The 22,925-nt window shown below is 35.0% G+C and overlaps 5 protein-coding genes across 11 annotated transcripts; 3 read left to right on the top strand and 2 right to left on the bottom strand.

The window, feature by feature from the left end:
• Window positions 1-12: 12 nt before the first annotated feature.
• On the bottom strand, window positions 13-2,982 carry LOC108473690 (cytokinesis protein sepH-like). 3 transcript variants are annotated; one of them, XM_053021141.1, is made up of 3 exons: window positions 2,633-2,982; window positions 611-2,501; window positions 13-474 (listed from the first exon to the last, which is right to left on the bottom strand). In XM_053021141.1, the coding sequence occupies exons 1-3, from the start codon at window positions 2,633-2,635 to the stop codon at window positions 329-331; spliced, it is 2,040 nt and encodes a 679-aa protein (XP_052877101.1). In that variant the 5' UTR covers window positions 2,636-2,982; the 3' UTR covers window positions 13-328. The 3 variants fall into 3 exon arrangements, with proteins under 3 accessions (XP_052877101.1, XP_017630884.1, XP_017630885.1); XM_017775395.2 differs by having other exon boundaries at window positions 611-2,523; window positions 2,633-2,981; XM_017775396.2 differs by having other exon boundaries at window positions 611-2,507; window positions 2,633-2,977.
• A 1,979-nt stretch (window positions 2,983-4,961) lies between these two features.
• On the top strand, window positions 4,962-9,325 carry LOC108472756 (CMP-sialic acid transporter 1-like). Of its 2 annotated transcripts, XM_017774314.2 has the most exons (9): window positions 4,962-5,235; window positions 5,391-5,474; window positions 5,562-5,776; window positions 5,885-5,963; window positions 6,557-6,726; window positions 6,931-7,117; window positions 7,369-7,446; window positions 8,614-8,775; window positions 8,893-9,325. In XM_017774314.2, exons 1-8 carry the CDS (start codon window positions 5,188-5,190, stop codon window positions 8,755-8,757), a joined length of 1,005 nt encoding a protein of 334 aa, XP_017629803.1. In that variant the 5' UTR covers window positions 4,962-5,187; the 3' UTR covers window positions 8,758-8,775; window positions 8,893-9,325. The 2 variants fall into 2 exon arrangements, with proteins under 2 accessions (XP_017629803.1, XP_017629801.1); XM_017774312.2 differs by having other exon boundaries at window positions 8,614-9,325.
• LOC108474132 (tubulin gamma-1 chain) lies at window positions 8,614-15,918 on the top strand. 3 transcript variants are annotated; one of them, XM_017776052.2, is made up of 12 exons: window positions 9,715-10,826; window positions 11,147-11,347; window positions 11,789-11,900; window positions 12,137-12,537; window positions 12,863-12,916; window positions 12,984-13,088; window positions 14,028-14,102; window positions 14,206-14,250; window positions 14,430-14,558; window positions 14,912-15,016; window positions 15,093-15,191; window positions 15,553-15,918. In XM_017776052.2, exons 1-11 carry the CDS (start codon window positions 10,698-10,700, stop codon window positions 15,156-15,158), a joined length of 1,422 nt encoding a protein of 473 aa, XP_017631541.1. In that variant the 5' UTR covers window positions 9,715-10,697; the 3' UTR covers window positions 15,159-15,191; window positions 15,553-15,918. The 3 variants fall into 3 exon arrangements, with proteins under 3 accessions (XP_052877650.1, XP_017631542.1, XP_017631541.1); XM_053021690.1 differs by having other exon boundaries at window positions 8,614-10,826; window positions 15,093-15,918; XM_017776053.2 differs by lacking the exon at window positions 11,147-11,347 and having other exon boundaries at window positions 9,714-10,826.
• A 1,598-nt stretch (window positions 15,919-17,516) lies between these two features.
• Window positions 17,517-18,335, top strand: LOC108470624 (arabinogalactan protein 20). The gene is made up of 2 exons (XM_017771988.2): window positions 17,517-17,807; window positions 18,064-18,335. Exons 1-2 carry the CDS (start codon window positions 17,684-17,686, stop codon window positions 18,162-18,164), a joined length of 225 nt encoding a protein of 74 aa, XP_017627477.1. The 5' UTR covers window positions 17,517-17,683; the 3' UTR covers window positions 18,165-18,335.
• A 202-nt stretch (window positions 18,336-18,537) lies between these two features.
• LOC108470623 (mitochondrial carrier protein MTM1) lies at window positions 18,538-22,141 on the bottom strand. 2 transcript variants are annotated; one of them, XR_008274615.1, is made up of 11 exons: window positions 21,554-22,141; window positions 21,353-21,412; window positions 21,130-21,255; window positions 20,695-20,754; window positions 20,387-20,557; window positions 20,170-20,269; window positions 19,937-20,028; window positions 19,687-19,836; window positions 19,368-19,426; window positions 19,187-19,247; window positions 18,886-19,016 (listed from the first exon to the last, which is right to left on the bottom strand). XR_008274615.1 is itself a non-coding variant. In XM_017771986.2 (10 exons), the coding sequence occupies exons 1-10, from the start codon at window positions 21,782-21,784 to the stop codon at window positions 18,881-18,883; spliced, it is 1,185 nt and encodes a 394-aa protein (XP_017627475.1). In that variant the 5' UTR covers window positions 21,785-22,141; the 3' UTR covers window positions 18,538-18,880. The 2 variants fall into 2 exon arrangements, 1 of the variants encoding a protein (XP_017627475.1); XM_017771986.2 differs by lacking the exon at window positions 19,187-19,247 and having other exon boundaries at window positions 18,538-19,016.
• Window positions 22,142-22,925: the final 784 nt, after the last annotated feature.

The following is a 22,925-nucleotide window of genomic DNA, read 5'->3' as shown; positions in this document are numbered from 1 at the left end:
TTTCCGCTAAAGTTGTAGCAAAAAATGTCTCTGTCTTTCATAAATCAAAGATTATGATTGTTCAGTACAATTACCAAATTTACAGATTTAAGGTGCTGCCAGTTTAAGCTGACATGTTCCCGCCCTTAAAACTTTGAAAACTCGATGAGCTCTGAGCACTTGTTCCGAGGATTGTCTGTTTGAATACTATCTTTTCCACTCTGTTTCATCTTCAGTTGAACCCCTTTTTTTTTTTTTCCTGTAATTATTGATCTGGCAAAGCATTTCATCACCGCAAACTAGATCAAACATGGTTTCTGTGTCTAAGCAATCAACATGTTGAGAAAGGCTAGGAGAGCTCAGAGTCTGAGACATGGCCGGATGATGATCTCCGTAGTCTGGGGCTCACTAGGAGCAGCTGGCTTTCTGAACTCATTCTGAAACTGCGGACACGCTGATTCATTGGAGGTCTTGTTGATCTTGCTTTAGGTGTCACTGGAAAAGAAGACAGGCTGTCAGCATGAATTCCAATGTTTAAATTTTGACATGAAACGATAATTTGGTGTTGTGCCTTGTTGTTTCAAGAGGAAATGCATGAATGAAAAGAAAATTCGAGAATGTGGTTGATTACCTGGATGTTTTGTTCTAATATCTGCAGATTTTTTCATTGTAGTATTTATCCTAGGCAGTGGTTCAGGTGAAGGCATGGACCTGTCAGTTGCTGATGTGTATAGCTCATCAGTAGTGACATTTTCATCGCCACTAGCCGAATTTCTGTCGCTTCCCGATTCCGAAGTGTCTTTGAGAGGAACTCCTGTTTTGTCCTTTTCCAATACTCTATAAACAAACATCTGAAAAGGGATTTGTGATGTGGATAATGGATTGGGAGTTTCCCATGTGGGGAATATCCGTTGAAGCCTCATATCAATGTCACAGTAATCCACAAGCGGCTCCGGTAACTCCGACTGACTGTTATAATCAGGGTTCATTAGAAGTGACCGTTTTATATACCGAAGAATTCTGCAGATGGATAGGAAGTTAGGCCTTAGATCCGGATCCGCATGCCAACATCTCTTGATCAAGCTTGTTATAGATTTTGGTGGCTTGAAAGGAAACAATGGCCTCTCCCCTGCTCTTATGTTTCGGCTCATTTTGTCCCCTTGAAGATGGCCATCTTCGAATGGGACTTTTCCAGTTAGAAGCTGAAAGCAAATCATTCCAAAGCTATACACATCTGCTTTTCCAGTGAACTTTAATTTCACTTTACTTCCTGGCCGTTCTTGCTCCTCTAGAACCTCTGGTGCATGCCAAATGAATGACTGTGTTTCATTCTGGTTCGCTGCTCCCCTCTGAGGTATTGAAGACAAGCCAAATCCCGAAACTTTCGCCTGCATGTACCCTTCCGAAGATGTTCCTCTCAGCTTAACATAAATGCTGGAAGGATTTAAGTCACCATGGTAGATTTTATTTGAGTGTAGATATTCCATTCCCCTTGCAATCTGAAGCATTAGATCAACAGTGACCGGAAGACAAAACGACGTTCGCTTTCTTGGGCCGCAAGTTTCTTTTATGCAGTCGCAGAGGCTTTTATGTGCTAGTTCCATGAGCAAAAGGCATTCCTTCTTTTCTTCATCAGTGAATCCACAAAGGAAATGCAGTATGTTTGGGTGGGAAAGAGATAATAATGAAGAAATATCAGAAGCTACTGCTTCTACATCTCCAATTATGTGTTTCAGAATAAAGCTTTCACCTAACCAGTAAACCTCCTTGTATTGACTCCCATTACCGAGCCGCCGTCTAACCTGATAGTCCTTCCACCCCAATAGAATTGAACTCGGTAAAAGCTTATCTTTTAAAGATTTTGAACTATCTAAGTTTCTCAAAAGCAAATCAGCAAGTTTTCTCTCCTGCTTTCTCAACCTTGAGTTTTCCTTTTCCTGGATTTTGTTTTTAAGGATCCATCTATCTTCTTTCCAGACATTGTCGATCCTATTGCAAAAATCTTGAGTAATAAGATACTGCTTTGCAAATTTCCATTGGAAAAGTTCAGGATCAATCCATTCTTTATGGTACTTATTGGAGTATACCCGTTTTTTCTTTTGCATTTCATCTTGTTCCCAACCGGACACTTCGGCTGCAGATTCGATTGCTTCAATGACAACCGGAATGCAGGAAAGCAAGTTACTGATATGCAACTCAACGCAGTCAGTATTCTGATAGAGAGTTATGGCTTTAACCCACCAGTCTTTAGATTCCAAGCTTTCCTTGATGTAGGCTTCCCCTTCTTTGAAAATCCTGTGGAGCTCTCTCAATGGCATTTCAAGAACTTTCCATTTCAAGTTCCTCTCTTCGAATTTCAGGTTATCTTTCATTTCATCTGCTATCGATTTGTATGCAGAATAAAAAATATCTAGTAACAAAATGCATTGCCTCTGGTTAATTTGGATGTTGTCACGAAAAACCATTAATGCCTTCAAACTTCCTAAAGCCTCCCCTATCTGCCGAAATTGCTCCATTTTGGTCTAAGGCTAGAACAAGGAGGCTCTATCAAAACGGCATTTGTAAATAATAATGCTCATCGTATATACGAATTAAAAAGGAGAGGAATCAAATGAAAAACAAGTGAATATTACAAAAACATGACATTGCTTACCATAGAAAAACAGGCCAAACTTGCTTCCTCTGAGATCAATGAAGGTGATAGGAACTTACAGAAGCTTTTTTAATTCCTCCCCGATCCCAATATAAAAGAATTCAAAGCTTTCTTCAAAAATCGGGAATATAGCAGCAAAACTAAGAATCGATAGTTTCCGCCATTTATGAATCGAATTTCAGCAAAAAACAGGAAAAATCAGAACTCAAGAATCGAAACCGTGTACATGATAATGAAAAGGGATGTCAAAGAAGTGAATGGAATTTAGTATTACAAGGAGTAATGTGTTGGGCGGGGAAATTGTGTGTGTAATGGCGGTGATTGGTGTGTGTGATTGAAGGCAAAGTTTGTTTTTGACGAGGCACTGACGTGACCAGACACTTGTCAGATTGGGTGGCAATGGCATGGTGTTCCCGCGAGTTTCGATGTTCATGGCTTTTAGATCGCATTGTTCGGCCATTTCTAATGCATTATTTTCCTGTATTTTTCATACTTCTCCAATTTCCGCTCCCGTAGATTGACTACGTATTTCCAGGGCTGTGAAGGCTTAATCCTAGGGGTAAAATAAATTGATTACACTCGGATCCTGACATTATATGTCAATCTTTTTACCTTGTTACTTAATCTCGGTTAGCTTCAATTATTATATTTGATTGAATTATTCCTTCTTCTTTTTTAATACATCTAAATTTAATGTTTATTATCTAATTACACACTAATCATCAATCATTGGCTTAATTGTAAAGTTCAAATTAAAACCTTAGAATTTCGAGATGCGAATAAACTATGTGTTGGTGTATATTGTAACATAAAAGAATTCATTCCACATTAAATCGAGTTTGGTAATTATTAAAAATATTTTAATATTTATATTTAGTAAATCATTTTAATTTAAAATGTAAGTTTATATTATATATTGTTGTTTTATGAAATGATTATTTTGGATTAGTATTTGATAAATTATAATTGAAAAAATTATTCCTATAAATAGGCATGTTTTATTTTTTATATTTAATTTGTCTTATGAATTGGCTTGATGATTAGAGTATTCACTGTCCCAGGTATGAATTGTGTTTGAGTTGTGCTAATTGTATTGCTATTAGGATTTTGCACTCCTCTTGTAATAAAAAAAAAAAGAAAAAGAAAAAGAAAAGAGTATATATCGATTTTTAAATCCTACTTATGTGGTTTGAAATTTTAATATAATACTTATATTTAAACATTTTATTGAATTGATGTCATCCTTACTCGATACACTAACCCAATTATAAAATTACGAAAGTATACATTCTTTTAAATTATAATTAATATTACTATCACACTTTTATTTTTCATACTTTTATATCATCTTTAAATAAAATAATTAAAAACAACAACTTCAAGAATCAAATACATGTTTAATAGTATTTTAAATACATGCTTATCTTGTAGTTGAGTTTTGACTCTTTGTAAGTCTTTGAGCTTTTGTAATTAGACTTATCATGAGTCCGTCCAAAGTAAAATTTTAGATTTTACCAAAAAATAGGTTTAAAAGTTTTCCCAAACTCGACTTAAAGACTTACAAAGGGTGGGGCATTGGGCAAGATTTTTTAGCCCAAACTTAATTTGGTTCGAATATATTATATTATAATAAAAATTATATTAATTATATATGTTAAATAAAAATTATATATTTATATTAAATCATTAACCCAATAATAATTAAATTATTTATCTAAAACCTAAAAAGAAAACCTACTCAACTAAATAATCCAACCAAAATATAAATTTTTAAAATGGTATTTAATACAATAAAATATTTATTATACTTATTTGTGTTTTTAATATAATAAAATTTTATTATATTTATGGTAGTATTTTTAATATAAATATTTTTAATGTGTTAGAAAACTTTTATTTTAGTAATTTTAATACATTTAGTGTATTATATTTAAAAATTAATTTTAAATAAAAACTAATTTTAAAAATTAAATATGAATAGGCGAGGCTAAACCCGATTTTATCTTTATTAAATTAGTTGAGCTTGACCATCTTTTAGACTATGATAGGCCCAAACTCAGTCCATCCTATAAACACCTTTAATTGGGAGTAAAGAGTTTAATTATTTTTATAGCTTAAATATTATTTATTAATCCCTATTCACTATGTAACATGTAAGTTATATTTTATACTTATATTTAAATTTGATAAATTTAAATATAACAAAATCTAAACACACATTTTAAGCGTCGTACAAAGATTAACCGAAGAATTCAAAATTTTAAATAATGTGATTATTAAATAAATTTTATTTGATTTATATTAATTTTTTTCCATTAAAAAAGGGGCCATGGCCCCACAAGAAATGACATATGAGCTCAGCCTCAATCAAGTGTTTAACTCACAAAAAGGAAACTACGCGAAAACGGGGCGGCGTAAATACGACGACGTGTATGTTGTATCAACTGATCGGTGCTTCCAATGGTGGTAGCTCTTTCACTGTCGCAGTACTAGTTGCTCTCTTGCAGTAGATGACAATGCTTCTACTTCAGTACGCGGATTGTAAGAAATGAAAAATGAAGTGGTACATAGCAGCTCTCCTCACCGTCCTCACCAGTTCTCAGGTCACTGTTTTCTTCTCTTTTACTTCAAACTCTAATTCTCCTTCTTCATTCCGCTTTTCCCACTCCCATGAATTTCCTTCCTCTCCTCCCTCAAATCCTTAACGCTAATAACTTAATATAACTATTAGATCTAAATTCATTTTAATGTTTGGCAGGGGATATTAACAACTCTATCGCAAAGCAATGGCAAATATAAATATGATTACGCCACCGTTCCTTTCTTTGCAGAGGTTTTTAAGGTACTTTTTCAAATTTCCATTGTACTTTCTTAATTTTATATCTGAAAACGGATTGTTTATTTTTGAGTAATTTGATTTTGTTTACAGCTTATTGTATCGAGTGTTTTTCTATGGAGAGAGTGTAAGAAACTGCCTCCTCCAAAAATTACAACGGATTGGAAAACTGTTCGATTGTTCCCCATTCCGTCTGTCATTTACTTAATACATAATAATGTCCAGTTTGCTACTCTTATGTATGTCGATATTTCGACGTATCAGATTATGGGCAATTTGAAGATTGTCACTACTGGAATTCTATTCAGGTGATTCTCTCAGTATTCTGTATATGAACTATCTTTTTATGTCCTCAAAAGTGTACTATTTCGATATTGTTCTCACGAATGAATAGATGAGTTTGTTGCATGATTTAGGTTATTTCTTAAGAAGAAGCTATCTAATCTGCAGTGGATGGCGATCATTCTATTGGCGGTTGGAACAACCACGAGCCAGGTATTTGAGATGTCTAACTGAACTATTTATGTTCTCTGCTGTTATTTATGTTACATTGACTTGTGGTACAAGAAAAGTTTATGAATGCTTGAAGTTACATGCACTTTGAGGCCAGATCAATATGTTTTGACTGTCGGAAAAATTTAATATATTTTTGGCTGGTCAAACTTGATTCTCACGTGAGAAATGAGAAATCAAGCAATGATTTTACTTTTTATGAAACAAGTTTAGAGAGATCCAATAAAAAATCAGTTGGAAGAACTACTTGATAATTTTCTCTGCAAGTAATAATTGGAATAAACGCTTTAATAATTTAATTACATTCTGAAAATTTAAGATAGGACAGATAAAAGGAGAGTGAGGATTAGGAGGAGTGGCAAGGAGCAACAGCTTAGTTAAGAGTGTAACATCTCCGCATAGAAAGCTGTTGTATCTCATTAGGACCTATCACTTATGCTCTTGAAGTAGGCTATCTGCTATAAAATTTTAGAATTTGTTTTACTTTTGCTGCATCTCTTTTCTATTTATAATTTAGTGAAGTATAAGTATAGGTTTCACAATTCAAATCATCCTTCTGTCTTCTCTTTATTAAGGTCAAAGGTTGTGGAGAGGCTTCATGTGATTCCCTCTTCTCAGCACCAATTCAAGGATACATGTTAGGAATTTTATCTGCTTGTCTTTCCGCATTGGCTGGCGTGTATACGGAGTTCTTGATGAAGCAAAACAATGATAGCTTATTCTGGCAGAATGTACAGTTGTACACGTAGGTTCCTTTCTTTATCTTTTTTTATTGTAAAGTGTTCATTGCCTCATTATTTGAGGAATATTACTATGCATTTAAAGTATATTTTGTTTCTCTAATCTTATATGTAACCAACCAATGTGTATTACTATATTGTCAAGTTCAAGCCATTCAAAGTAATTAACATGATTGTTGGTTGATTTATTCTCATTTATGTTCTTCCAGGTTTGGTGCAATTTTCAACATGGCACGGCTTGTAGTTGATGATTTTAGAGCTGGATTTGAGAAAGGACCTTGGTGGCAACGGCTGTTTAATGGGTACAGCATCACCACTTGGATGGTTGTGTTAAATCTAGGCTCTACTGGGCTTTTGGTTTCATGGTTAATGAAATATGCTGACAATATAGTCAAGGTATCTTCTTTGTAGCTATTCTTGATTCTGTGTGTGGTTTCTATCCGTAGGCCGGTGAATGTTATATTGTCATAGATTTTTTTCATGTTTTCATGTTTTCATGTTCGAACCTGGAGATTTCCCCTTGATTTGTTTCATGCTACTAAACTTCTTAACTTCTTTGTGACAATCTAAAATTTTGGGTAGAATTCGTCTGTTCTTTTTTTTTTTCAAGTTCTTTAACAACTAGTTGTTTATGCTTATTCATTCAGGTATATTCCACATCGATGGCCATGCTATTGACAATGGTTCTTGCTGTGTTCCTCTTCGGTTTCAAGCCAACACTTCAGGTAGGCTTCATTGCTGTGGTCTAAACGAGATATCCAACTTAAATGTCAGGCTATACTTGGATAGGTTTTTTTCAATTCAAGCTGTCCCAGCCCAAATTACTAGTTAATAATTAGAAACATATTTTATTTAAATTTAGTTATTAATGTATAAATAATATTAATATATAAAAGCCGTGTTTAATACTCTACTATTTAACAATAGTAATATGGACTTTTGGGCTGGGCCTGGGTAAGGGAAGTAAAAAATATCTGCTCCAATTCTGCACAGCCCATGGCAAGTCTACCTGGATATAGCTATTCAATTCATTTTCTTTTCAGGGTTGAGTTTCATGGTTAATGAAAAAAGCTCTCGCACACACTGATAGTCCTGAATATGTTATCAACTGTGGTCTGAACTAGATATCCATTCCCAAGTTCAGTCTCTTAAGGTTTTGCTTGGTATGTTGAAAAGAAAATCGGAAAGATGGATAAAGGAGGAGAAAAAGAGAAGTATAAAAAATATATTTTTCTTTCCATTGGTTTAACTGGGTATGAAAAATGAAAAGAAAAGTAATTTCCGCTTTGTAGAGTTAAAACATAAGACGAAGGAAAATAAAAATTTTAGAAGATACATAGTCTTGTAAATATGCACATTTAACTTATATCTCTCTCATTTCTCCCATCTTAGCATTCCAATTCAGAATGACTTGTTTTTATGCATGATGAGGAATTGTTTATCCTTCCTATTTTTTTTCTTTTCACTTTTTCTTTCTTATCAAATGCACTTAAAATTTATTTTCTTTCCACTTTTCCACTCTCTCTTTTCGTCCTTCAGAATTTTCACTTAACCAAGCACACACTAAGTCTCTAAGTGTGTTATCGTAGTTGTGTTCCAAACCTGGATGATGGTGTTAAATTTATATTTCGTTGGGCTTTTAGTTTCAGTTTCATGGTTAACAAGAAATTCTCACACAAAGAGGCACATATACAAACATATGGTCCGGAATTTTTTATCCACTTGTCAGGTGATCTATGAGTTATCCTGTCTGTTTTGGTCATTTTATGTGAATATAGTTCTTGAAAAATACAGAAACTTTTTGGGGCTCCTCTGACAGTAACGCCGCCAGTTTTCTTTAGCAATTGTTGAACATTGGATTGCTTATTTTGCTTTTCTTGGCATTTTTGCAGCTTTTCTTGGGAATCATTATTTGCATGATGTCTCTACATATGTATTTTGCTCCTCCAAGTATGTTTGTAGGCCTGTCTCCAACAGTTAGATCAGATCCAGAGAGCCTTGTCATTGTTTCAGATGACCATAAAGCAGAGTCATGAATCAACATCTTTTCTGAAGTATGTAATTCTTTTGCAATTCTCCTATTAAAGGAAATTAAATTTATTAAAAGTTTCACCGCCTACCAATTGAAATTCATCAATTAGGTATTTAGTTAGAATTTTTATTTTTTACAGCTGAACATAGGACATGAAAACAAGGTAACGTGGTCATGTTTGATTACTTGGAATGGTCATTTTCTCATTTGAGTTATGAGAAAAAACCTTGTTTCCTACATATTCATACAAATGAAGGTTAATTCCCTTTGTTTTATGGAGTTGTCTTCTGTTTCTTGATGAGACGTTAACAGATAGTTGGAAAGAGAACTATGCATTATTGCAATGGATTAATGAAAGCGAGCAGTACTCAAAGCAACTGTTTCTTGACTGAGTCTGGCTTATATTGTTTTGCTATTATAGATATCGATAACTATGGTACAAATCAAACCATCATAAGTGGCTGATGTTTTTCCTTTGCAAGATTTTAGCTGCAGCTTTGTTAACAATGCAGTGACCACAGACAGCTACAATGAATTGCTTAAAGGTTATTCTGTTGGATTGGTGGGACAAATGCCTGCTATTGATGTTCTAAGTCAGTCATTACTTTTGTTTAGATGAAATTAAATGAAAAGTCTAAATACGTAGATCCAATTATGCCGCATTGTTGCCAATGCCTGAAGGTTTTGATGCCCCGAAGAAGCCAAAACCAAGGATATGGCTGACCCTAATTTAGAAGCCGGCAGGTCTGGCAAAATGCTGGCCTGCTATGGCAAATCAAATTATTATGGTTACTACCATTTATTAGTATGAAATTATAAATGGGTAAAAGGTAGGAAACCATCTCGATTTTGAGAAGTTTTGCTTTCTAAGTTACGTCTAATTTGGAATATTGCATCACCACCTCGACAATGCTTGCTCCAATACATACCCCTACATTAGTTCATCTATAAAAAGGCCAGTAGGCCACAACCAAATAACCACACGGTTCAGGTGTTTCAGAAATGGGTGTCAAACCAGCAGCCAGTGCAGTGGGCCAAATGGTCAGCAAGCTAGGAACTGGTGCAGCCACTTCTAGATGTCACTGCACTAGCAAGGTGCAACAAAACTGACTACGAGGTCATGCTAGAATGAAAGCTTACCCATTTCCGGAGATGTTGAGCACAAGAGAAAGTTCGCCATGGGAGCTTTTCTCTGGGCTCGCTAGATTTGTATTTCTCTTGATCCCTCAATATTATAAATTATTGAAGCTACAAGACTGTTATTTTCTTGGTATGCTTTCGATAGTTCCAATTTGATCTGGTTTTGTTTACGTGATCAAGGAATGACCTGAAACAAACATTTTGAAGAACGATAAAAAATAATCAAAGGAAATAAATTTATATGAAATGCAAACAATAAATAGGACAACGCTAAATGATTAAGAATATGGTAACTGGAGCTATCTATTTTAGTTAGTTAATACTGTAGTAATACATTCTATAGACTATAGTTTCCCTGTTTATACAGAAATGAATATTTTCTGACATCGGCTTCCAGTTCTGAATTTGTTCAGGTCCGTCTAAGAACTAGTTAGTGGTTAGTCTTGGGAGCGTGTTGAGCCCAAATAATCAAGCAAAAAGTACAGAGTAAGAGTAACCTGGGTAGACCTTGGATGGGAACGCGTTAAATGAAGCCCAATTTCATAAACAAACCCGTGAGAGAGGGAGGGATGGAGGATTAGGATGGAAAGGTCGGGTTAAGCTAAAGCGCACGTTAGCATTTATTATCAGGCAAAAGCAAGCCGGCGCATAATATAAATTATACACTGTTAGTACCGGTCAGTGTCACTGGCATATAAAAAAGCCGAAAAGCTCTTCTCATCATTTCTGTTTCTTTTCCCCCTTCAAAAAGAGTCTGGCAAGTCTAAACCCTAGTTTCAAGCGAAAGGAGAAAAGAAAGAAGAAATGCCGAGAGAAATCATAACACTGCAGGTGGGACAATGCGGGAACCAGATCGGAATGGAGTTTTGGAAACAGCTCTGCCTCGAACACGGCATCAGTAAAGAAGGCATTCTTGAAGATTTCGCTACTCAGGTTCTCTTTTTCTTTTGAGGTTTTCTCTTCGTATTATTAGTTTTTGTACTTTAAAGCTTCACTTTCCAGTTAATTATGGGAATTCATTTTTTTTCTATTTATTTGCAGTTTTACTAATAATTAAATGTCTTTGATGATTTAAAAAAAATACTTGATAATTAAGCTGTCAGATTAGGTCCCCATTAGGCATAGCATAGCCCGTAATTTGTTGATATTGAGATGATTTTATGGGAGATATTAAAGAATAAGGAGTGAGTTAGTTCTTGCGATTTAAACATCGGTATCTCTATGTCTTGATTTTCTCGGCACGGATGATGCAGGGAGGTGACAGGAAAGATGTATTTTTCTACCAAGCTGACGATCAGCACTATATACCACGTGCTTTACTCATAGATTTGGAACCTAGAGTAATTAATGGAATTCAAAATAGTGAATACAAAAATCTATACAATCACGAAAACATCTTTGTTTCTGATCATGGTGGAGGTGCTGGAAACAACTGGGCCAGTGGATATCATCAGGTAGTAAGTTTTGGCGGATCCTATTCGAGTAATGTTTCAACTTTTGTTTCTTCTCACTTTTATCTCCCTTCTCCATCATTATAGTATGTTTCAAGTAACAGTCAGAAACAATTATGGCCTTCTGCACAGTATTTTAAGTTAACATGTTCAGATCATCTTGTTGATTAGGAAAAAGATGATCAGAATTTCAAGTAACAGTAATTTTTTATTGATGGCAGAATAGAATCAATAGATATATGCTTTCATGAAATGTTGAGGTTATCAGTTTTTCTTTTTTAATCTTAGAATCATTTTTCCTTGTCTATAGAAATCATTGAGCATATTGCAACTTTTTTATGAAAAAATCTGACATGAGTTTCATGACTTGTACTTGTTATGTATTAATAATCTTTTATCAAAATCCAGCTCCTTGATCATGAATAATACGTGATTTTCAAACAGGGAAAGGGTGTTGAAGAGGATATAATGGACATGATTGACAGAGAAGCTGATGGAAGTGATAGTCTTGAGGGTTTTGTTCTCTGTCATTCGATTGCTGGAGGGACAGGCTCAGGTTTCTTCTCTTGTCTTCTTATTTGTGTTTTTAACTCTCTGTTGTGGCCTATGTAATATTTGTAATTATTTATTTTAGGCTTATTTTTCTCTTTTGGTTTATATGTCCACATGTGTTTGTTTCTTTTGGCTGCAAAAATTCGGACCCCAGCAGTAGTAGTGTCTTCCACTAAGATACTGAATTTTCTTGAAGACTTTGTTTTGGTTACAACTTGATTGCTTTCTTCTACAATGAAGGTATGGGTTCCTATCTGTTGGAGGCTCTGAATGACCGCTACAGCAAGAAGCTGGTTCAGACTTATAGTGTATTTCCTAACCAGATGGAGACAAGTGATGTGGTGGTCCAGCCGTACAACTCACTTTTGACACTCAAACGACTAACGTTAAATGCTGATTGTGTTGTTGTTCTTGACAATACTGCACTCAATAGAATTGCTGTAGAACGTTTACATCTAAGTAATCCTACATTTGCTCAAACAAATTCTTTGGTTTCCACTGTGATGTCTGCAAGCACAACTACATTGCGGTATCCAGGGTATATGAACAACGATTTGGTTGGTCTTCTTGCCTCTTTAATTCCAACCCCAAGATGTCATTTTCTTATGACAGGTTACACACCACTTACAGTGGAGCGCCAGGTACTTCAAATACTCGTTTTTTATATTTATGACTTTGTAGTTGATTGTGGTTCCCGATCAATTGCTCCTTGTGTGATTTTTAGAGTTAAGTAGAGCCTTTATACAATTTGTCTATAATCGATTCACTTACTCATTCCATGATTGGGGGTAAAAAAGAGGTTGGGGTGAAAAATGGATCTGAAGGTTTAAAATTCCATATATTTTATTTTTATTAAATTGATCATCTCAGTATGTCTCATCAGTCCTAAATTATTGTTTTTAGTCTTGTTATTCATGTAAAGATCTTTTTGGTGTAGTGTGATGCCTGTGTTTCTCTTCCTGGCAGGCCAATGTGATTCGCAAAACTACTGTCCTTGATGTTATGAGAAGACTTCTCCAGGTGAGATATGTAGGTTGTACTTATTTCAAGATGGGTTGCATTTTTCTAACCCTATGCTTCCTGGCAGACAAAAAATATTATGGTTTCCTCTTATGCGCGCACAAAAGAAGCTAGCCAAGCAAAGTATATCTCCATACTGAATATCATTCAAGGGGAAGTAGATCCTACTCAGGTATGGTAAACTTTTTTTTTTTTTTTGGAAATGCTATAGCTTTTACAGGAAATGTATCTCCAAAGTCTCACATTTATATTATGGATAGGAAAATTATATGCATCATTCTTTATTCTTGGGCAAGTCGTTGATTACCTTTCTGTTGACTTTGGCCGGTAGAATAACATGTGCATTCTTTAGCAGTTTTAGTTATTTCTATCTTAAGGGTGGTAATTGGTCTAAGATTTTTCATGTGAATGCAGGCAAATATATATATTGTCTAGGTTATTGAACATCTTATTCTTCCTTCTGTTGACTGTTCTGCCAAAAGTTTACAACGGTTTGCTTTATCTTTTCTTTAAAATGATATTGGACATTTGATAGATTCTCATGTCCTTTTTTTTCTCTACCTCTATTTTTTCCTTTCTCTTTTCAGAAACATCTCTTTTCTTTAGATTTATTGTGTTAATTTTCTTCACAGAAGATAGTTGAGTTTTGTGGTCATAGCCAGTGCTTCTCTCCTCTTGAAAATTTAGAGCATTGATATTGATAAGATGGTTGCAATGATGCTCCTAGGCACACGTCAACTTAAAATCTTCTAGTTTAAACCATGAGAAAGGGGTACATTTCAGAGAAATCCAACCTTGATTTCTTGTGGCTAGTAACTATATATTTTCTCCCTTGAAAGAGAAGAAAGTATTTGGCGTGTTGCAATTTGAAATCATTTGAAAGTTTAACAAAGCCTAATCCAACTAGGTGAGATCAACTATATTACTAATGTACACTTTGTTAGTATTTATTGAATGGAAGAGTAACTTTAAATCGATTGCTTGTTAGTTGTTAATGGTTATGTGTGTTTGAAAATCAACTTAAATAATTTCATGGCATCGTTTTTGTATTGTCTATTTTTACTGGTTTGAGTTTTTAATGTTTGCTGAATAATTTCCCCTGTTTTATCAGGTGCATGAAAGTTTACAAAGGATTCGTGAAAGAAAGCTAGTAAATTTTATTGAATGGGGTCCTGCAAGTATTCAGGTCTCTTGATAGTTGAAGCAGTTGTCGTCACTTTGGGTAATTATTTTTTCTTATGATACCTGGACTTACATCATCTCTTTTTGTTCTTTTTGCGTTTTTGTAGGTTGCTCTTTCTAGAAAGTCCCCATATGTCCAGACTGCCCATAGGGTACAACTCTAGTTCTTGTCTTTTGGACTTTAGATCTCTTATTTTGCCTGCATTATAGAACAATTCACAATATTTGGTCTGAATAAACAAGGGTAACAACTTTGAGCATGATTTTGCTCTCCTTAAAAGTGACCCTTTTGCTGGAGAAAAAATAAACAAGGGCATATTGCATTCTTCAGGTGAGTGGTCTTATGCTAGCAAGTCATACCAGTATCCGACACCTCTTCAGCAAATGTTTGAGCCAGTATGAGAAGTTGAGAAAGAAGCAAGCATTTCTTGACAATTATCGGAAGTTCCCAATGTTTGCTGTGAGTTGCCAGCTTTCTGCCCACTTTCTAATTTACGATTGATGTCACTATGCTTTTTGTGTGTGTTCATATGAATTGCAAAGATCTGCGTGCATGAATTTTATGCGAATAGATGGAAGTTGTAACATGTATTTATATGCAACCACACATATTTGTAAACCTGTCCAAAGGGCATGTTACTTCTTTAGATCGGTTAAGAGATTCGAATCCATGACTGAAATCATTAGTGTGATTTGTTTGTTAATTCTGCTACATGTCATTTGCTTCCAAATCATATAATATTTTTCGATTGGGTACCTAAAAAGTGTACATCACATTGGTATTTTTATCCTAATCTTTTTCAACATTAACAGGACAATGACCTTTCTGAGTTTGATGAATCAAGGGACATAATTGAAAGTTTGGTTGACGAATACAAGGCTTGTGAGTCACCAGATTATATCAAATGGGGAATGGAGGTATATGCCTAGCTGGCCCTAACTTCTCCAATTTTGAGAACCTCTTGGCTTTCATTGATAATAATGTTATATGCAGGATCCTGACAATTTAACTGGAGAAGGAAATGCCTCAGGAACACTGGATCCGAAATTGGCTGTGTGAAGAGAATAAGGCTCAATTGCGAGTTCTTCTCAGGTAAGTAACTGTACGTTGTTTCATTTTTTGCAAAAGTACTACTACTATTAAGTTATTCAACTCTACGGTATATGTGTGGTGGAGTTATTGAGACACTAAAGTTGCCTTAGGTTTTGATGTGGTTCTGAAATGAAAATTGAAGAAAATATCACTTTTTTTTTTCTTATTAATTTGGTATTTTCCCTTGGCAACTGACATATACATTGTCTTTTAGTAAGGCCATTAATGTCCTTATATGCATTAGTTTCTTCATGCGTCTGTTACTACTCTTATGTGTGTGCACTGTCCCGTGCAATTTTGTTAATTTTTTTACTAAAATTATGAAGGTCACTTGGCTTGAATTGGAATTTGTTTCTTACAGGATACCGCATAAATATTAGGACCATTGTGGGGAGTGGAATGCAATTTTAGTTTTTCTTTTTAATATCCTTGTGTGTCTGGTTTTGTGTATTTAACAGAAGAAAAGTTGATTTTAGGAGAATAGCATCATGGCTTGTAATTGGGCAATTGTTTTGAGTTTGATTTTAGGATTTTTCTGATACTACTTGAGAAAGACCTGCGCCTGGTTTGAGTTGGATGTATATTTTTGCGTAGTATTTGTTAGGTGTTGTGTGGCAGTTAAAGTTTTATCCTAACAGATCTGTTTTTGGAGTGGAGCTAAAAGGATTGGAATTGGTAACCATTTAAAATGGTTTGAGTGGGAATATCATTCTAATTCAAAACAAAAGTTATCATCGTGCACGGGATCGACGTAGCATGTGCTGTCATATCATTTGTGTGAATATATGCTTATATCATGGTCTGGTCCCATCCCGTACCGTATATAATTTGAATGAGGTTTTTTCTCACCCATGCTGCAATTTTTAATTGTTTATTTGAATTTCTCAAAGCAATAACCAGTAGGATAAATACAACTATACATGTGTAAAATAATAATATCATGCAGAACTTATGTAGCGATGGCTACTGCCAAATAACGTTGGCAGCTGGAGGGTATCCGAGGCCATAGGGTGGTTAGTTTTTGTGTTCTACATCCAGCTCCGTGTTTTTTATATTCGTTAAGACTTAAAAGAGTATTTGAATTTCTTTTTCATTTCAAAGTTAAAAAAACCATGCATCAATCATTAAATTATATTATTTGGATGCTTGGGCTGGATGGGAGCTGATGTGAAACTCTAGACTGTGTTAATTTAGATTATCGGCATCGCTTATCTCATTCAGTTCCTGGAATTAACTGATAATATAGAAACCTTTGATAGAAAAATGTTGAAAGGGCTGTTAATTGAATGGTAACTCAAATGCAGTCGTGGGCCAATTCGAAGAATTTGAGTCAACAATCACTCAGTCTGCAGTCTATTTGACCAAAGTTGATAATGATGGTCGGGCGACAGTGGCCCAGAACAAGAAAACAAAGACCGAATGAGAGAGGCTGCAAGTTGTATCTGCAAATGGCGATTGACATCTAACCTCGTTTAGGGTTGAATTATATTAAGTTTAAAATCTATTGGAAGTTAAAATTAAACGAACACAAAAATTACTGATTAAGGTTCGGCCATCGTACTTGAACTTTTCCTTATACGAAATTAATTGATATATTTTTAAAGGGTGCGCTTGGATATGGGTAATTATAGTAAGAAAGTGTAATTATTAATATAGTAATTATATATTTGTAATTACAAAGAATTTTTCTTAAGGCAGAATGCAAGTACATCTAAAAATAAAATAAAAATAAAAATTCGAATATAATCATGACTAGCTATACATATTTGAATTACACTCAAGAGATTAATTAATTACCATAATTACTCAAATGTATTACATGGGTGCAATTACACATAGTATCCAAATCCAAAACAAATTATAGTTGTGGGTGAAGCGCAGGTATCTCTCATCCTAAGTTGTAAATCTAAACTGAAAATAAGAAGTTGATGTTAAATTCATATGAAATATATCTACTAAATAACCACCGAATTTGCATTTGACAATCTAATTTAATATGGGGAAAGTATATTCTTGTTTGAATTTAAATTCAAATTAATTTTGGATAAAAGAATATTATTAATTGAAATGATAGCAGCAACACTTAATTGTCAACTTAGTAAAGGAACTAATAACGGTTTAATCCAATATCGAGAATAACGTTAGGAAAACAAGAGTTTGGTATGAAAAGAGAAAACAACAACTAAGCAACAACCCATGAACAGTCTGTCTCAACAACAATACAGAAAAAAAGGCTTGACCCACACCTACATTCCCCCAAGTCTCATTTCCCCCCATTTTTACTGCTTACAAATTACAAAATTAAAATACAAACTCATTTTTAACTCCCTATAATACAATCTCAACCTCTTTATTTAAACCCAAGTTTTCTCTCTTCTGCATTAGTCCTTGACGTTTTCAACTTTGTGTTTTTTTTCAGCGCTCTCTCCCATATTGCTCCCTGCTGATAATTTTAGAAAGGGTTTCTGTAGGAATTTATTAGTTTTGAAAACATGGCAGTCATTTCTTTCAGGGGTCTTATGAGAGTTGTGACCATCTTTGCTCTTATTTTTGCTATTGTCTCACCCAAAGTTGAAGCTCAGTCTGCTGCACCTGCTCCTTCTCCTACAAGTGATGGTAACTAATCCATTTCTTTAACATGCTGTTTTTGGACCTTTAGCTCTTTTCAATACTGCCTTCCTTATAACACTATTCAGGCATTGCCAAAATCTACTCTCTTTTTTCTTTTTTTTTTCTTTTCACTCTGAAACGGTTCTCATTTTTCCTTAAAGGCATTGTTTTTCTCACAGTTAAAATCAATACAGTAGGCTTTTTCCCACAAAATCAAATGCATTAAATAATTAATTACTTATATCCATTTGATTTTGGGCAGGAACTTCAATTGACCAAGGGATTGCTTACGTTCTGATGCTTGTGGCACTGGTGCTTACATACCTTATCCACCCTCTAGACGCATCCTCCTACACCTTTTAAATCATATTATTCATTTTGGTAACAGAGTACTATATGGATAAATCTATCAAGTTCCTTTCTTTTTCCCTTTCTTTTTGGGTGATGGATGTAGTGGTTAATGGTTTGCATTGGTTTTGAGAGATTGATTGATTAATGTGATTCCTGAAATGATAGCCTACTGTGTTGCCTCTACTACTTGATTCTTTTGCTTTCAATAACATTTGGAATCCTCCTTTTGTCCCTGCTAATCTTTTAGCTTGCTTCTTTCTAAAGGAGGATAACTAAAAAGTAACAACAACTGCAAATGAAGACTAATGTTTCTCTCCAATCTCAAACAATAGGGCAGGTTTTGAGCACATTTTGCGCTTTCTATCTATTCAAGTACTTGAAACAATTAAACCATCAAAAACAAACTTTATTCCAAATATATTCTTAACAGAAAAAAAAAAAAAAAGGTTTCCATAATTCTGTTTCAACTTGCAACATTATGCTTGCATTATGTGAAAAAAGAAAAAAAGAATAGGAAAGATACAGCCTGGAATTTCCAGATCCTGGAATCATTTGAGTCATGAGCATGGGTATCCACTGAAAAGCTTTGCCAAAGTGGTTTGAAGCGACATGATGGAATTTTTTATGGGGGACCAGAAGTGTGTTAATTCTTTTATTTACATCATTGAGTCGGGTGACTATACTTGAATCATTAAATCAACCATAGTTGTGGCACAAATCCAAGTCTTTCACTCATGATCTTCATGTCTGTAATGTAAAGCGAACTTGACAACTTCATAAAATGAAACAACAATCCCCACGGACGGACCAGTGCGACCAACACGAGGACCAAGTCCAGCAAGCAGCCCCTTCATCCCTCCATCCCTGCTCCAAATAACAGCTTGGTACAATAAGTTAATTAAAGTGAATATGCATATAACCTTGAATGAGCTAACCTAATATATTAGGCAGCTTGACTACAAGATAGAGCAATTGTATTTCCTAAAATTGGCCTCAAGCACACACACTTCTATAAAATAAAAGTCAGCATTCACCTTCTATTGCTGCTCCTTGTCTTTTGTGTTACCCCATTGGAGTGTTTAAAACTATGTTGTTCTAGTTAGGACATAAGAGATGCATTCATTTAGTCATTTACTAGAAGATCTGCTACTACGCACTTGACTGCAACTAGAACAAAGATGCAATATTATCTCAAGGAAAAGGAATATTGCGTACCTCCAAATTTCACGTAGAGTTTGTCTTGTAGTCATCTTTAATGACTTGACAGGATCTTTCTGAAAATCATGAAAGAAAGTTTCAGAACGAAATGCACCAATCAATAGCATATATCTGAATAAAAAACTAGTTAAATCTTTTCCTCAGAAATAGTTGCTCTCTTATGGTCACATATGTGTAGAGCAAGTGATGCTCCGAATGTAATCCTTAGGTAATCAGTTAGATCACTTTACTGTGTTTGTGTGTGTGACTGTGTGCGTAGGTGCCTGCTTTCATCCTATCTAAACCGAAATGAAATTCATATGAAGAAACTAAAGACCTCTATCTGCCATCGGGTCTTTGCAACATCTAGGGGACAGGTAACAGCTGCTGCAATGCTTCCTGCCACAAAACCAGCAGCAAAGTTTGCCCCAAGGATGCTACCTGCGCCAGCTTCATCACCCACTGACACAAGCAGTTTTCTCCTGATCTGAAAAGGTCGAAAGAAACAAGAATTATGTTGAATGCATAAGGTAGCATTAAACATTTTTTTGGGGGGGCGGAGGGGGGGACACTTAGCCTTATCTCACCGGCTCAAGTGTTGCCCAACAGATTGCAGAGAAAGGAACATCACGAGCAAGTTGTGAACTAAGGCCAGTCCATAGGATGCGGTAGTTTTGTACTGTTATGAAGAATATGTCAGCAATAATGACCATCTTGCTTTGTTTAATCAAACTTTCTCATTTGCAATAAAATTTCTCATTCAATGCCAAAGTTAATACTTTTTCAGGCAGAGAGTAACTCACTCCAATAGTTAACTTACAGTTTTGAATGCAATTTGTGCTTGTCACTGGGTTGATTACTCCAACTAATGTCTTCCATACGCCTGCAGGCTTGATACCGCTTTTAGTTTCTTTAAATGCCTGGTAATAAATTAAATATTCATAAAGTTGAACTTCATTCATTTCTGCAGAATAGCAAATTGAGGATTATTATAGTAATTCTTGGTTACATTAGATGAAGCACAGATGATTTTATACCTGCATGCGGGTCCTGGCCAGTTCAATAGGATAACAAGATATGCAGGCTAAAGAACGTGCAAATACACCTGCTACCAATGGGACATATGGGGTCAAGGTTGGAGCATTATTAGTCGTGAATTCCTCCATTGAATCGCGGAAAATGTCATAGCAGGGCATGTAAATGCCAACCTGAATGACAAGAAAAGAACAGAGTCCACGAGGAACCAAAAAAATATAAGCACATAACAATGCTTCCTCGCACTAATGCAAGGGATAAAAACATGCAATGGAGGCCTGGAGGGAAGTCATTAAAATGAAAGACTTACAGTAGGCACAGCCAATGCTAAACTTGCATTTGTTCCTCTCCACAGTCTGGCAAAACCTTCCTGCAAAAATTCACTCCCGTGAACCTCCAAAAATAAGCAATAATCTGTGCATCGAAATATGAAGGTGATAATACAAATGTGTATATATAAAGAGATTCTAATGCATATATAATGAATGTTTGGATGATTATGCTTAGATGTATTAAAAATTGCTTTCACAAAAGTGTAAAACATCTACCACTAAGTTAGCTATCAGCTGTGTTTAACAGAGATTCTTTTACCTGTGTATACCGAAGAAATACAACATCCCATTTATTTAACAAAAAAAGAAAAGAAAGAAAATAACTTATTTATTAAACAGAAGTGCCATTACAGCATCAAACACTAGAAGAACAGGCCTAATATAGTAATTAGCAAGTGCAGAAAACAACCAACCTGACGAATGACTTCGTAGAAAACATCAAGTGTTCCAGTGTACCTATGACACTCAGGGGGACATAGTGGTTCAGAGCCAACAACCAAACGCGAACATGATTGAGAGCTTCTCATATCTGGGAACATCTAAAAAGGAAGAGCAACGGAGGAAAACACCAAAATATTCACCAAGGGAGTAAATTGAGATGCTGAAAACAAGGAAACTAATGAAATTGATAAGTACCGTATTTGTTTCAAAGCAGGTCTTGTAAGGAACTCCAGCAGCCTGTGCTTGCAACCGTGTCTGGATTGAAAAACAAATCATTTTACGATTTTGAACACATTTTCTGAGAGAATTTTGATTAATTCTAGGAATTGGGTTTCTTTTTTACGTTGAAAAAACAAAAAAAAGGCTAATTATTTAGAAGAAAGGAAAATTAGATACCTTGGCGACATCGAGAGGATTAACGATGATGGCGGAAATAAAAGCGGCACCTGCGGCAGAGAAAGCCCTCTCTTCGAAGCTCAAATTGACGTCGGCTACAGCTTTAGGCTTTTGGGTTGTAGAATCGTCGTGGGCAGTTTTCAACATGTTATCAGCGTTTCCTTCAAAATCAACTCTGGTGGCGGAGGCAGCACTTATCCATGAAGGAAACCCCTGCCTCGAGCTTACCATCTCTCTCTCGTTCTTGCAGCAAATCAAATTTTCATCGAAAGAAATAAAGAGAAACGTCAAATGGAGAGTGAGAACCGAGAAGTTCAAGTTGAACAAATTATTGGAAGATTTTAGATTATTTAGCTACAAAAGTTTCTTCCAGGGCTTTCCTTCTTTTATTAGTATTATTAAAATAACAGAAAGAGGCAGATTTTTGCATGCGGAAGGGAAAACTGTAGAGGAGGCGAAGGAATGTGATTCGCGGCGTGGAATTAAGGGCGCCAAGCGACTCAGCGTGACATAGGCAAAGGCCAATCGGTCCTTCCACTTTCCTTTTTCCTTTTTCTTCCAATTTCAGGAAACCCAAAACTCTCGTTGGCCCAATATAGAGCTGCTACTTTAGCCCTATTAAACTGTCAGATTTTTCTTTATCGAAAGATTTCTAAGATTGGGCTAATCATCAAATTAAGCCCCATAGAAGTCTGGATTACTGTATACTGTATGATTTTATTTTATTTTGATAGAGTTATTCTTCATGTTTACTTTTATTTTATAGGGATTAATTTTTTTCAAAGTTTAATATTCTTTTTAATAATTTTGTTTTTAATTTTCGAACTTGAGTTATCTCCTTACAATTGATGATTTTATTTAGCGTAAATAAAACACGTATGTATATAATGGACAGCATACATTAAAAAATCATAATATATAACCAAAGTTGAAAAAAAGTATGATATTGAAACAATGAAAAGTTCATGGTCACATAAATTAGCTGAATATTGATTATGATTCTATGCATGTATCGAGAAATGAGGTTGAGCTACTTCTGTTTGCAGTATAAATACAGCCGAGTTTGATTTGTAGTCCCATCAAACAAGTACTTCCATGATGCATGAGTTGAATATGTATGTACGTATGTATGATAAAAAATTAATAAGAGTCATCACCAGCGAAAAATGGCATGCAAATGCATCTGTGAGTTTGCTTTTTCTGCTTCTTTTGAATACGTAACTGAATTTCTTGGTGAATTACTAAGCAGGTTGCTTGGCATGATAAAATCATAAATAATTTTACTGCATAATTTTCCAACAGCATTATGCCATTTCAAGTGGTTGAATAAAAAATTCTAGTGCATCAAACGAGAAACCTGGAAACTCCTTCA

The sequence above is a fragment of the Gossypium arboreum genome, chromosome 11, assembly GCF_025698485.1.
Source record: "Gossypium arboreum isolate Shixiya-1 chromosome 11, ASM2569848v2, whole genome shotgun sequence".
Classification (NCBI taxonomy): Eukaryota; Viridiplantae; Streptophyta; class Magnoliopsida; order Malvales; family Malvaceae; genus Gossypium; species Gossypium arboreum.
The sequence above is the reverse complement of the archived record's forward strand: the minus strand, read 5'-3'. Positions and strand labels throughout refer to the sequence as shown.